The sequence below is a fragment of the Lontra canadensis genome, unplaced genomic scaffold (genome assembly GCF_010015895.1).
Source record: "Lontra canadensis isolate GAN:19392208 unplaced genomic scaffold, GSC_riverotter_1.0 scaffold86, whole genome shotgun sequence".
Taxonomy (NCBI): Eukaryota; Metazoa; Chordata; class Mammalia; order Carnivora; family Mustelidae; genus Lontra; species Lontra canadensis.
In genome coordinates, this window is record NW_022631080.1 from 5,440,844 (window position 1) to 5,455,542 (window position 14,699).

The 14,699-nt window shown below is 37.0% G+C and overlaps 1 protein-coding gene across 1 annotated transcript in view; it reads left to right on the plus strand.

The window, feature by feature from the left end:
• The window catches only part of CFAP47 (cilia and flagella associated protein 47), a 509,602-nt gene that overhangs the window by 264,772 nt on the left and 230,131 nt on the right, over positions 1-14,699 (plus strand). Inside the window, exons 40-42 of the mRNA XM_032883134.1 lie at positions 81-158; positions 9,895-9,965; positions 11,275-11,420. Of these exons, the coding sequence (XP_032739025.1) occupies positions 81-158; positions 9,895-9,965; positions 11,275-11,420 (295 nt within the window). The remainder of the gene's footprint in view (positions 1-80; positions 159-9,894; positions 9,966-11,274; positions 11,421-14,699) is intronic.

Consider the following 14,699-nt stretch of genomic DNA (forward strand, 5'->3'; position numbering starts at 1 on the left):
AAAATTTAAAAGAATGTTTTGTGGTCATTTGAATTTTGTTATAGTAGAATTCAAAATAATCCTTTTTTCATTTATTTTAGTGTCAGTTTGGTGGAATCCTCAACATTTATCTCTTTGCCATCTCAATTAACAGAATCTGGACAATTCATAAACCATGGGTAAATATGAATATATTTATGCTTATAATTTTCTCAGGAAAAATTCTGAGAAATTAGCATTCAACTGAACTTGTTATTAATTATACAATAGTTTTTGTTTATTTGAAATATTTAATTTATATATAAAATTTATATTATTCAGTTATTCTGTTCTCTCATGTGTTTCTAGGCTGTGTGCATGAAAATTGCATAAATATGCACTTGATTGAATACAGTGGATTATTATTATTTGTGATAGTTATGTTCCATAAAATTATGGCACTCAGTGAATGAATACTGCGCCATTATTCCCAGAAGAAATATATGTAATCACATAGAAGATAATTATAAATCCTAAAAACAGCCCATCCTGGTAGATTTTATTTTTACATAGAGAAAATAAGGTTCATCCATGTTAATGACTTATATAAGGCTGACCCACTAAATTGCCACAAATTGTTTCAAATCTTGTCCACCTGGCCCCAGAGGTAGGGCTTCTTGAACATTTTACTTCTGTACTGCCTCCTACCGTCTCCCTCCTCTGGTCATCTGCATGTGAGAACTGAAGCAGAAAGGCCCAGAGTCACTTTTTTTTACTGTAGCTGGGAACTGTGTGACCATTGACTGGAATTTTTTGCCACTCTGCACATGTTCACAAACTATAGGGGAAGCTCCGTGAGTATGGATTTGGGGGTTACAAATCAATTTTAGTGAGGAGGCAAATTTGCAAATAACCAGAATTTGTGGATAGTGAGGATCAACTATATTTAGGCTTACTCTACCTACATTATGAGATCCGTATTTAGTTTAGAAAGAGACTTTGACTTTGGAGTAGAGAAGTAGAATTTTTAAAAGTTAGATTGCTTTATATTTCTGATCTGTTTTGAATTACTAAATAACTATTCAATGTGAAATAGAATAAAACAACATTGTCAAGGTTAAAGAAAATCAGCTAGAAAGAAAATAATGCAAGTATGTATTAGTGAAATGCATGCATATGCTGACCATTACTATAACAACTACTTCATAGCCACTATGTTAGTTTATTTTCTACCCTTGTCTCTGCGTAATGCTTAATAATGACAGTGTCATCCTTTTAGATGCAAAACTGTGTCAGGAGTCAAGGATTTGGCAACTTTTAAACCATAGGAATAACCAATGTTAAAGTCATCAGAAACTCTTAACGTGATTTGTGCAGAACTTGCTAAGATTAAAAAGAATATAGTTTATTTTCCAAAAGTGAATTATACTTAAGCCAATAGTTTTATTACGTTATAAGGATTACATTTATTATGCTTGACTTCTTCATTGGTTGGTCTTTGAGAAAAATTGTTATAGGAGCACACCATTTTTATCTCAGAGCATTTGTTTTGTTGAATGCTAATTACATACTTAACTAAGGCACTCGAAATCTTTTATATTTTTCTGTCATCAAGAAAATAATGAATTAATACCTTGAATGATAAAGCATCATTATAGATATCATAAGAATAGAGTATTATAGGTATTTTATGTTAATTTCTTTGTAGTATGAAGTGCTGGTATTGCTAAAAACTCTTCAGTAAATACTTCTCCTAAGTCTTTATCTTTTTAGTCTCTTCCTTCTTGATTAAGCAGCTGTCTGGCATTATAGATTTTTCCTGAATGGCCTTGAATTAATTTTTCCACATTAATTGCAAATAATTTATAATATCACATATTAAACTGGAGTCAGATCTCAAAGCAATGTTATAGGTATCTGTGAGCATAAGTAACTCAAAGTTGGATCAGTTTAATGAACAGCAAAATTGAGTCTGCTTTCTCTCTCTTTATAAAGATTTACTTATTTATTTTAGAGAGAGATGGAGCATGCATGAACAAGGGAAGGAGCAGAGGGAGAGGGAAAAAGAATTTTCTAAGGAGACACCCCAGTGAGCATGGAGCCCAGTGTGGGGCTCAATCTCATGACCCTGAGACCGTGAGCTGAGCTGAAATCAAGAGTCAGATGCTAAACTGACTGAGCCATCCAGGTTCTACAAGTCTACTTTGTTAATTTGGAATGCAGTTTAGGAATTCTATATCCCAAACTTTAACATGATTTTTCTTCATGTAATATTCTGGAATGGTTTTGTTTAGCTCCAAAATTTCATAATTACTGAAGCTATAGGTAAAGATATCTTTTTTAATGTTATGCTTCTCAAATATAAACCGTAATGGAAATAAACAAGTATTAAGACCTTTATAATGTAATTTTTGGCTAGAAAGGACACTTTTCAAGTACTCATCCAAAATAATTGCCAATTCAGCATGCAGTACCACTGAAGAAATATGTCTATCATGGTCTCAAACATTGATCATTCTTTCTCACATAGTCTCCTCCATTCATACTTAAAATATTTTACATTCTTAGTTCCCTGCTGAAGGCTTCCTGAGATAAAATGAACATAAATATATAGTGATACTGAGTATTGGTCAGGGAGAATAGGATCTACGGTAGAGTAGTTAGGCTTCTGTACATTAACTGTCAAAGAATGATTCAGAGCCCTTTGTTTAAAGGATTGATGATTTACTCCTTTGCACCTCTGTGAAGACTGCCTATCAGATCAAAGGTGAGAGAGGGATTTGAAAAGGCAAAAGCTGGGGCACCTGGGTGGCTCAGTGGGTTAAGCCTCTGCCTTTGACTCAGGTCATGATCTCAGGGTCCTGGGATTGAGTCCCACATCGGGCTGTCTGCTTGGCGGGGAGCCTGCTTCCCCTCTCTCTCTGCCTGTCTCTCTGCCTACTTGTGATCTCGCTCTCTCTCTCTCTGTCAAATAAATTAAAAAATCTTAAAAAAAAAAAAGGCAAAAGCTACATTTTTTTAAGGAAAAGACATGGTCCCTGGTTTGTCATGTCAGCACTGTTCTGAGCTGAATGGCCCCAAATTCATATTTTAGGTTGAAATAGAACAGTCTTAAGTTTACCCCAAAGGTCTTTCTGACAGTTCTTAAGAGATTGATTAGAAACACTTATCATGGCTCCTTTTTTGGGGGTCCTAACTGCTTGCTGTATAACACCTCTAGGCTCTAATTCATGTAGCAGGCAAATCTTTACTCACTTCCGTAAGGATTAGCTAAAGTATCCAGAACTCCAACAATCCAATCTACTTCATAGGCAGCAGAAAGGAGGAAGCAAAATAAGAGTGTGCCCTTTCTTTCTCTGTTAGGGAAACTTCCCAGAAATAGCACATAGCACTTCTGATTGTAGCCAGTTGGCCAAATCAAGCTGGAAGGAAGACTAAGAAAGGCCCTTCTCCACATACCTATCACAGTAAAATGAGGGTTCTGTCAGTGAGGGGAGGGAAGGGCCCATGGATACTGGGATAGGCAATCAGCAGGTTCCACCATGAGGGGACACAGAAGAGAGTTTTATTCCAACTAGCACAAAGCTATCTAGTATTTCCTCATTCTGGCTTCATTGGCATAATGAGACCTTTTGATCTTTAAATATGTCTTAATAAAATAATACTTAGCAATATTATACACCCTGTTTTTCTTAAAGCTCTCCTTAATGTTTGTCTTGAATAGATTTCTGGATACAAATAAAACTTAAGAACATGCATTTTGAATCATGACTAAAATGGAGGTCTGATCTAGTACCTCTACGATTAATAACTTCTGTATATAATATACCATATAATAAACATTACACTGTCTCAGTAACTCCCATTCTGGTCTCTAGGTCTAATCAGCAAGGTAACATAAGAGAACAAGAAAAGGTTAAAAGAAATTACTCCATAAACTACCAGTAATCCCTTTTTAGAGCTCTTAACAAATATCCCTGTTCTATTCTTTTTAGGCATGTAGTAACATTACACTTACCCAGTTGAAGTTATTTATGAATATATAACTTAATCAGCCAATGGCATGTGAGGAAAAGTACAAAATATTTTCTCCAAGGGTAGGTTTAAGATGCAGTGAACAATTTTTCTCATTCCCTTTCCTTGATACAGTTAAAGAAGTATATATAGAAATGGAGTTCTCTTCACCAAGGATCTTTGAGGCCATCCTCTCCACCGAGGAGAGACATGTAGTGGGAGCCTGAAGTGAACTACTATGCTAATCTGCTGAGATACAGGGTGTTACTGCAGCATGACCTAGCATAGGCTAACTGAAACTCCTTCTCAGATCACTTCAGTCAGTATCTCCTCAAATAATAAATATTCTCTTCTCAAATGAGCATTAAAGTGCTCAAATTATCTTTCAGGTGGCATAAAAAAACATAAAGTCTCCTATTTAAAATTTTTAAAATGCCTCTATAAACTGCTCTTCCTAAGCAACAGACACACATAAGACAGCACATTTGAAACCACATGGATGATAAAACTTCATATTCATCACACATTTTACTTTATAGGAACATGATCCATGAGCATAAGCAAGAACAGTTAAGAACTTTTTTATTCTAATTAAATCCAAAGGATTAGCAGAAAGGATCAAGACAGGACACTGATTTTAGCCACAATTTAAAATTAAATGATAGGTCAGTGGTGTTCAGAAATAAGCACTACATAAATAATTTCCTACAGTAATATGACTTGCTATTTTTTCAGCAGCATTGAATTATTTATCATTTAATAAATTCTTACTAAGTGGCCCCTTAAGCAGTGCTCTTAGTACCGGAGGCATATCAAATAAATAAGTCATAGATCTGGTTCTCGAGGAGCCAACCATCAAGTAGAGAAGAAAAAGAAAATCATACACAAGTGGAGACAATTGTACAGGGCAGAATGCATCAGTAATATATATTGTACCAAAAAAAAAGAAAAAAAAGTTCTGTGAGCTCATTGGCAAGGAATATCACTCTCTAGATATAGAGATCCTGGGTTTCATCTCCCTTCTCTTTTCTTTACATATATTTTTGGGGAATAGCTAATGAAAGTACCTTTTGAATAAATCAGAGTTGTCTTATCCTTAAAGAGACCCTCAAACCCAGAAAAACTGAGTTACCTATACTATTTACGGTAAAGACGAATAGAAAAGAATTGCAGACCTAGAAAGAGAAGACATTTAAGGAGAATAATGAAGTACTATGCACGTTTTTCTCATGCATATGTTATACTCTGCTGTTCTTTATAATATACAAATTGGGATCCGAAATGTAAGATTTTGATGGCCCGAATCTAGAGCAGGAGAGAAGTTTCCTGTAAGTATAAAAGGAGCGTGGGAAGAAGGAATTGCTGAAACAGTGGAAGAGGGGACAGGCAAGGGGAAATATAAGACATATGCTTATGCATATGGATTATGGAAAAATGTGAATGAAAGTTGAAAAGTTGTTGAAGAGTTTATCCTTCTGCTTTATAATTATTCCTTGTAGACTTACGTAGTATGACAGACTATAATCTGTGAATTTAGGAGCTTTGTCTTTTATCCTTGTCTCTCAGAGTACCTTGGCCCAGAGTAGTTTTCGCCCAAATGAAAGAAGGCCATGATATTTTTCAGATATTTTTCTGAGTTTTGATTCTTGCTAAAAACCCGGAGAAGCTCAATTCTGCATGGCTATGATTTTAAGATACTTCATTTTACTACACTGGATAATTGGTGACACTTAGAATTAGGCAAATCTCCAAGGAAAACAGTGATTCAGAAGCAGATGTAGGTACTAAGAGTCATAATCTGCCATGATCCTCTTGCTCTACAGGAGAGTTTTATACCTGTTTTTAATTTCTTCATGGCCTTTGCCAGTGTGGTGAAGCCTATTCTACTTTACAGAATAATGTTTTATAAATATTAAACTAAGATATAAGAATTACAGAGTATCTTAATCTTCCCAGGCTGCAGTAACAAAATAACATGTTAATGATGGCCTAAACAACAGAATTTTATTTCCCATAGCTCTGGAGTTTTGAAGTCCAATCAAGGTACAGGCAAGATAGTTTTCATTTGGAGGCCTCTTCTCTTGACTTGTAGGTGACAGCTTTCTTGCTGTGGGCTTAGTTGACCTCTTTGTACATGCATACAGTAAGCTCACTGCTGGCTTTTGTTACACGAACACTAATTCTGTTGTATCAGGGCCCCACCCTTATGACCTCATTTAACCTGATTACCTTCTTATAGGCCCTATCTCCAAAATTAGTCATTTGGAGAATTGGGGATTTAACATGAATTTAATGGTGATGCAATTCAGTCTATGGCATAGAGGAAGCTCATTCTCCAGCAGATAATAAAAATATTTAAAAATTGTAAAGTGTTAAAATATATACTTCTTAACATAATACATAATAAAATCTACTGATGGACATAATAACTACCATACTTTAAAAGTAGTTATGATTGTAAATAATAGCTTTAGATATGTACAAGAATTGAAATATAATATAAACATATCCATGATTATTTGGTGACCATTTCATATTACAGCTACTGCTACTGTGGTTTGATTTAAATTGCTATTAAGAGTTAGTGGGAGTGGGAAACCTGGGTGGCTCAGTGGGTTAAGCCTCTGCCTTCGGCTCAGGTTATGATCTCGGCGTCCTGGGATCGAGCCCCGCATTGGACTCTCTGCTCAGTGGGGAGCCTGCTTCCCTCTCTCTCTGCCTGCCTTTCTGCCTACTTGTGATCTCTCTGTCAAATAAATAAATAAAGTCTTTAAAAAAAAAAGAGTTAGTGGGAGTCAATATGGAATTTTTCCCCATTTGAATTCATAGATTCACTCTGTCCTCGCACCCCGGGTTGGTACACCTTGCTTTACAGACTTCTCAGTTGCTCAGGAGCCAAAGATGTACTAAAGACAGCAAGTATTCCATTTTTTTAAAAAGATTTTATTTATTTACTTGACAGAGATCACCAGTAGGCAGAGAGGCAGGCAGAGAGAGAGTGGGGGAAGCAGGCTCCCAGCTGAGCAGAGAGCCCGATGTGGGGCTCAATCAATCCCAGGACCCCGGGACCATGACCCAAATGGAAGGCAGAGGCTTTAACCCACTGAGCCACCCAGGCACCCCAAGTATTCCATTTTTACTACCCTCCAGAGACTACTGGGTCCTTTTTTAAAGAAGCCTTAGGCACATGGAGGATGAAGTGTATCTCAGAATTGATCCAATTACATTCCTTCCCGTGATGCATGAAAATTAGTCTTGAACCAGAAAATTTGCTCTTTGATTTGGACACAGCTGTGAATGCTTGCCCAGGAGTAGCTTCATGAAGGCTTATGTTAAAGATCTCCCCTCCCCAACGGAAAAGGTTTGAGTAAGAAGTCATTCTTGGGGCTGATTTATTCATGCTCTGAATAGAACCATTTTGGTCATTTTAGTTTGAAAAGAGCTGTGGGTCATCCCTGCAGAGAAAAAAGGAATGTCATCCCTTCACACCTCCTAAGTAGGTTTCACTCTCTGACTTCAGCCCACTACTAAATTAGTAGAAGATATTCCCTTGCTTGATCAACAGTATTATATATAATTTTAACCTCTTTTGATGCTATTTCTTCTTTAAGACCAGGGGTTTAAAAGTGCTCCCTCTGCCATAGCTTCAGCAGCAGTTGGTGAGCATTTAGGAAAATGATAGCAAAGACTGAGGTGTGAGGTAGAATTGGTTTTCCATTCTTTCTTTGATCAGCAAGATACTGGTTTTGTAAACAAGCTGGGTTTATCACTGAATTTCTAGACTCAAAAATGTTGATCAGGGAAAATAGAATTTACCTGAACCAAATTACTTTATTAAATTATTTTCTGACATCTCTGAATTAATCATGATAATCACTTGTTTTATGAACAAGGTAATAACATTTCTAGGTCTGCAATTTTTTCCTATCCATCTTTACCACAGGTAACTCAATTTTTGTGCATTTGAGAGTCTCCTTTGAGGATAAGGCAACTCTGATTTATTCAAAAGGCACTTACATTAGCTATTCTCCAAGAAAATACATAAAGAAAAGAAAAAGAAAAAGAAGCCCAAATTTCTCTGCTTTTCTATTCATTATGGAAAAAATGGCCGAAGGGCTAGAGATTGCAAGGATTGAGCAAAATGAAGTTCTGAAATTATCTGAGGATTTTAATCAGGCATTCTACCTACAGCTCCATTATAGAGATGGCTGTGGAAACATGCATCGAGAAATAAACATTCTTTATCGTTTTTCCCACTCTCTGAATGGTCTCCCTTATAATTGCTAAAATATCTAGTATGTCTCGATAGCCTTAAAGTGTCTATCAAGTGTCCAAATAACATAAAATATTAAAACAGCTAATCAGAATGTCTGTGAGTTGAAGTAAAGCAGAGAGTAGTTACAAGATGTGGTAAGCCTTATTAAGAATATTGTATCAAGGGGCATCTGGGTGGCTCAGTAGCTTAAAGCCTCTGCCTTTGGCTCAGGTCATGATTCTGGGGTCCTGGGACTGAGCCCCACATCGGGCTCTCTGCTCTACAAGGAGCCTGCTTCCTCCTCTCTCTCTGCCTGCCTCTCTGCCTACTTGGGATCTCCGTCTGTCAAATAAATGAATAAAATCTTTAAAAAAAAAGAGTGTTGTATCAAGAAAAGTCAGTGGAGAAAAAGAATGAATATGGCCAGAATTTTACTTGGAAATAGTCCATATATTTTTACAGCATTAAATTCAAGAAAAGCAAGGGGCACCTGGGTGGCTCAGTCGGTTCTAGGTCTGCCTTTGGCTCAGGTCATGATCTCCTGGGTGTTGGGATGGAGCCTCCCCACCCCATCCCCTGTGCTGGGCTTCCTGCTCAGTGAGGAGTCTGCCTCTCTCTTTCTCCCTCTGCCCCTCTGCACTGTTCGTTCTCTCTCTCAAATGAATAAATAAAGTCTTTAATAAAAAAATTCATGCAAAAGGATATGACAGGGTAAGAAAATATGGAGATTTTATATTTTCAGAAAAAAATCAGGCAAACAATATCGGAGAGCTGAGATGCTAATTGCCAGCTTGTGGAGCAAAGTAATTATGAATATTGAGAAGAGCAGTTTGGGGGAAAATTGATGGGTTCTGGAAGATATGGAATCTTTCAAGGGAGGCAGTTGTTTCGGGCTGTGGTCTGCTAAACAATTTTCAGAAATGCAACCAGAGCTTAAGCAGCTGCCCATGTCTCTTCTCTTTATGAGAAAGAAGCAAATGCAGAAATAATAAACTGAAAGAAGAGAATCTTTGAAGAAATCAAGTTCTAGAACCACTTTTGTAGAGAACATATAGTCCTAAGTTGAGACCACTACTTTTGGGCCTCGGGATTTGGGTTTGTTTGTTTGTTTTTAATTATTTTAAATGTTTATTTCTCCATAGTATTCATAAGTAAAAAGGAATTATTTTTTTAATAATTAAAAAAAAATTTTTTATAAATATACAATGTATTATTAGCCCCAGGGGTACGGGTCTGTGAATCGCCAGGTTTACACACTTCACAGCACTCACCATAGCACATACCTTCCCCAATGTCCATAACCCCACCACCCTCCCCCACACCCCTCCCCCTGCAACCCTCAGTTAGTTTTGTGAGATTAAAAGTCTCTTATGGTTTGTCTCCCTCCCGCTCCCATCTTGTTTCATTTATTTAAAAAGGAATTGTTTTTACTAAATTGTATAAAACAGTGGTAGAAATATGGATGATTGTTAGTGTCCTTTTTGCATTTTTCTTTTAAAATTTCTGAAACAATATAAACATAAAGGAGATACACGAAATACATCTGTGACCTTTGTATGTCATGTAGGTAGCCATAATTTTTAAGGATCTATAAGATTTAATGAAGACAGAATTGTTTTTGAGTTTTGTTTGTGTTTTGATGTTGTTCTCCTATTTATTTATGACAGTGATGCTGGGAGTAGCCCTGAAAGTGATAATTCGAAGAGTTTTTGCCAGTCTCCAAATGCCTTAGGAACCTGTGAGTACCTCATATAAAAGCTTTCATTTATCTTCATGTCTGACTTTTATGTGCATAGCATACCTGTAAATGAAATACTCAACAAAGGATGGTTATGACAGTAGACAGAAGGGCAAGCCCAGGGTCTGGTTCCCAGCTTTTCCTGTTTATGACCTTTTGCAGGACTCTACATCTTTCTCTTCACTGTGAGTCCTAGTTTCCTTACCCATAATGAATGGATTTAAATAAATGACTTTTATGTATCTTTTGGCTTATTCTAAACTGTTTAAACCTATTTAGATGACAGGTATCGCTATGTTTAAGATTACAAGAAAACACAGATTTACTTTGTTTAATGACATAACTGTAGATTTAGAAAATCTTTATAGGACGTGGATAGGACAATGGATAGAGGAATGTTCTGGTTATCTCTAGCTACAGAACAAACCACCCCAAGTGTAGTGCCATCAAACAGTAAAAGTGGATTAGCATTATTATCTCTCACACTTCTGGAGTGACTGGTCTCAGCTAGATGGTTTTTGCTCAGAGTCCCCATGCAGTTGCAGTCAGATGGAGGCTGGGGCAGGAGTCATCCCAAAGGCTTCCCAACTCACATGTCTGTTGGTTAATACCTTTTGGCTAGGACCTCCGGTGGGACTGTTGGTCTAGACACTTACATGTGGCTTTTCATGTGGCTTAGGCTTCTTCATAGGATGACAACTTGTCTCTAAAAGCAGGTGAGCCAAGAAAGGGATGATTAGGAAGAAATCATATTAAATTGTTTGTTCTAGTGTCAGACGTCATACTGTTGCCTTCTAGCATACTATTCATTAGGATCAAGTCCCTAAGACTGCCCCACCATATCACCACATTCAAGGCCGTGTTGAAGAACTTGTAGACATGTTTTAAAACCAACAAAAATGGTAGAAACAAACATATATATAAAACATTCCTCTATTTGCAGTTCAAGTTTTCCTTTACACCCTGTTAAGTGAACTATTACATAGTTTGCAAAAAAAGTTGAAGATGCTTAGATGACCACTTTACTATTTATATATGTATATCTAGGCTAATTTAAACACTAGTGCAGTTCCCTTTTTAAGGACTCTTTAATAGAGGGCCATAATTACACGTTTTTATGGTATCAGACTGGAGCTGGGGTCACCCATGCTTTCATTAACAAATGCACATATCATCTAATTTGGTGTACTAATGCTTTGAACATTTTTTTATTCATTTCAAAACTTGAAGCACTAATTGAAACAGCTGCTTTATTTGAACAGCACTTATGAAATGATATGTAAACAAGCTCTGCTTCATGTTTTGGTAGCAATTAAGTCCAATTTCATCAGAGAGTTCTTCTGCTCCACACATACTCTTCACCTGGGAGTAAAAGGGACTTCAAGCCTGGAGCTCTTGTTCCTTCCCTTTGACATGCACATGCGCTACTGTGTCATCATCCTCAGCAACAAAAAGGTGAGAACTGAACGGTGGCTTGTGTTTTCATCATGGGCTGGCGCTTGAATGGAATAACCAGTACAGGTGACTTGAAGGCAGCTGAAGACTCTAGTAGTGTAGATAACAACTTCAGCCTTCTAGTTGCTAAACACAGAGCTTATCCTCACAAATATGCAAAGAGGTAGACTAGTTGTGGGTAGAGTTTATAATGGCTGCCTTAGAAAGTCCCATGGGAGCAGATGGGTAACATGCCTGACCTTGCTGCAGCTCTGGCTGTATTTACTTTATGTAGCTGCACAATGAGTTACCTACCAAACATTGAGGGGCTAAAGAAAATACACATTTATTATGCCATGTTTTCCATGGATCAGAGATCCGGGCATGACCTAGGTGGGTCTTCTGTTTAAGGTCTATTAAGTCTTCAGTCAAGGGACCTACCAGTGCTGAATCCTCCTCAGAGACTCCACTGAGGAAGGAGCTGCTTCTCAGCTCTCTCAAGTTGTTGGCAGAATTAATTTTCTAGTGGGTCTGGCATCCACGTAGCTTACTTCTTTAAAGCCAGCAAATGGGATGCCTGGGCGGCTCAGTTGGTTAAGCATCTGCCTTTGGCTCAGGTCATGATCCCAGGGTCCTGGGATCGAGCCCTGCATCAGGCTCCTTGCTCAGTGGGGAGTCTGCTTCTCCCTCTCTCTCTGCCTCTCCCTAGGCTTGTGCTCCTTCTCTCTCTCTCTCTCAGATAAATAAAATCTTTACGTAAAAATAAATAAATAAAACCAGCAAAGGAAAGAGAAGGAAAGGAGGGATGGAAGAACAGAGAAAGGGAGGGAGAGAGGCAGAGAGAGAGAAAAAGACAGGCTTTAGAGGAAAGATTTTATGATATTATCCCCTTCCGGAAAGAAACTGACATGTGTTGACCTGAGGAGGGAATTTATAATGCCCAGAAGATAGTCCCAAATACATCAATTCTGTATCAGTTATGTGCTATATTAACTGCCTATGCAATGAAATAATGGTAATTGGAAAGAGGTATTGTATTGATCTGGTATCAATAGGATTATTTACACATGAAAAATAATATAGCCCATTAAATATGTAAAAAATAGTTTAACTTCACTTAAAATTGCCATTTAGGAGGGAAAAAATGCCATTTTATAGTAATGCTAAATCTTGTTTTTTATTTCCCCTAGAGGAGCCCAAGATTTAACCAAATTCCTCTATATGAAAATTTGTGAAAAATAGTAATGGTAGTGTGATTAGTAGTTTAATCAAATACTTCACAGTTCCTTTTTTATATTAAATGATAATATAGACCTAGGAAGTGCTAGGCTTAATTTTTAATAGCATAGTAAGGAGACCAATTTTATTATTTGAATTCAGCTATTGGAATATTAATATTTACTTCCATAAATTTTGTCTAAATTAATCCAAATATAATTATACTTAACTTGGAATCTCAACTTATTAAAACATGTCTTTTGATAATATATATTTTGTTACTGTCAGAAAAAATATTAAGAAAAACAGTAATCATAAAATTATATTGCTGTCAGCTGAGAAATAATGCCCTTAATCTAAAGTATTGCATTGAATTACAATTACTTATGTGGGCAAACACGTCTATTAATTTACACATTCAATTTATTGCTAATTATATTGAAAAATGCAATTACACGCTTAAATAGATAATCAAACATCCAAGTCCACCTAGTTAGCTCCTGTTCTTATTAAATGTGTGATAACTGCTTTGCCATTAAGAACCACCTGTTGAAAACCGTAAAGTAATTAGGCCTCCATTTGATAGCTTTCCATGTGTAAAACAGAAACATTTCTACTAACACTTCTATCAAGGAAAGGCCACTTGTTTCATTTTGGCTCTTCTATATGAACTTTGAAAATTAAAATTAAAAATGAGATGACTTATGTAATAGCTGTTTGGAAGTATAAACAGTTTACAAAACTTCCTTCAACGTTCGTAGAAAGTCTTAGCTTAGGTGAAGACCTACAAAATCCCTAAAAATTCATGCTTTCTAATGCCAGAAGTCCAAAAGCCTTCTGCTCGTGTGTGGTTGGAGCAGACTGAATGGGGGAACCTGGAGTAGGAACATGACCCAGTGCCTGACGAATGGAACTCTCCGGGAGGAGAGCTTGACAGACCCCCACACAAACACTGCAAGGTATAAAATAGTGTATTGACACAACCCTAGGAACTCTGTCTTTACTTTCATGCCTGTGTGACTATCTGCTCTGTGTAGTCCTGGGCTTCCAGAAAAGAAACCACCCATCACTTCTGGGATCATTCATGCAAGAGAGGCAAGGGCATCAAGCAGGGATCCTTGACGTGGGGGAAACAGGGAAGATGAAACCCCATCTAGCCCATAAATACTTTGAAACATTTATTAACCTTAAGATGCCTGCTGACAATATGGGAGCAGGTTAAGTGAATTTTAAACTCTAAATCAATGTGGTAGATGTTCACAGCGTTACACGTAGTTTGAGACCCCTCGGTGCTGCAGGGCCTTCTCCCCTTTCACCCGCCCTCCTTTCTGTGAAACCATCATCCTGCTATAAACACTGCAGCCTTTTTTGAGAAAAAAGTATGAGAAGAAAATTTGTTAAAGCGAATTTTGTACCCAATGGTAGTTATTTATTCTTGGTGGGTGGGATGGGGGAACCTCCTCTGTGTTTCTTATCAATGATCCTAACAGTTAGTCTGTAAAGATTCCACATGCCTCTGGGATACCAATATTTTAGCTCCAGGGGATACCCTTTCAAATGGCATATAGAATACAAGGGAACAGTAATTCCTATTTTTCCAAATCCATGTCCCTTTTATGAACCGTTTTTTTAAAATTGAGATATAACGGACAGGTAACATTGTATAAATTTTTACGTAATATGTTGGTTTGATACATTTGTGTATTGCAATGAGGCTACTCCAGTAGCATTAGCTAACACCCTTGTCACATCACACAATTATCATTCCTTTGTTGTGCTGAGAACAACTAAGATCTAGTCCATTAGCAGCTTCAAAGTTTATAATATAATATTGTTGCCTATAATCACTAAGCTGTGTATTTGTTGTCCACAACTGATGTATCTGGTAGTTGTGAGTCTGGAACTCTCATTCTTGAAGGAAACTGTAGAATATAGAGAATGACTCTTGAAAGTTTTAAAATTTAACAACCTCAGTAATTCCCTTTTATTATTGTGTTCACTCCTCCCAGCATGGATTCACCAACAGTATAAAGTCAGTTCTGTAGACATATAGAGAGTTAACACAGAGAAAGGACATGAAGT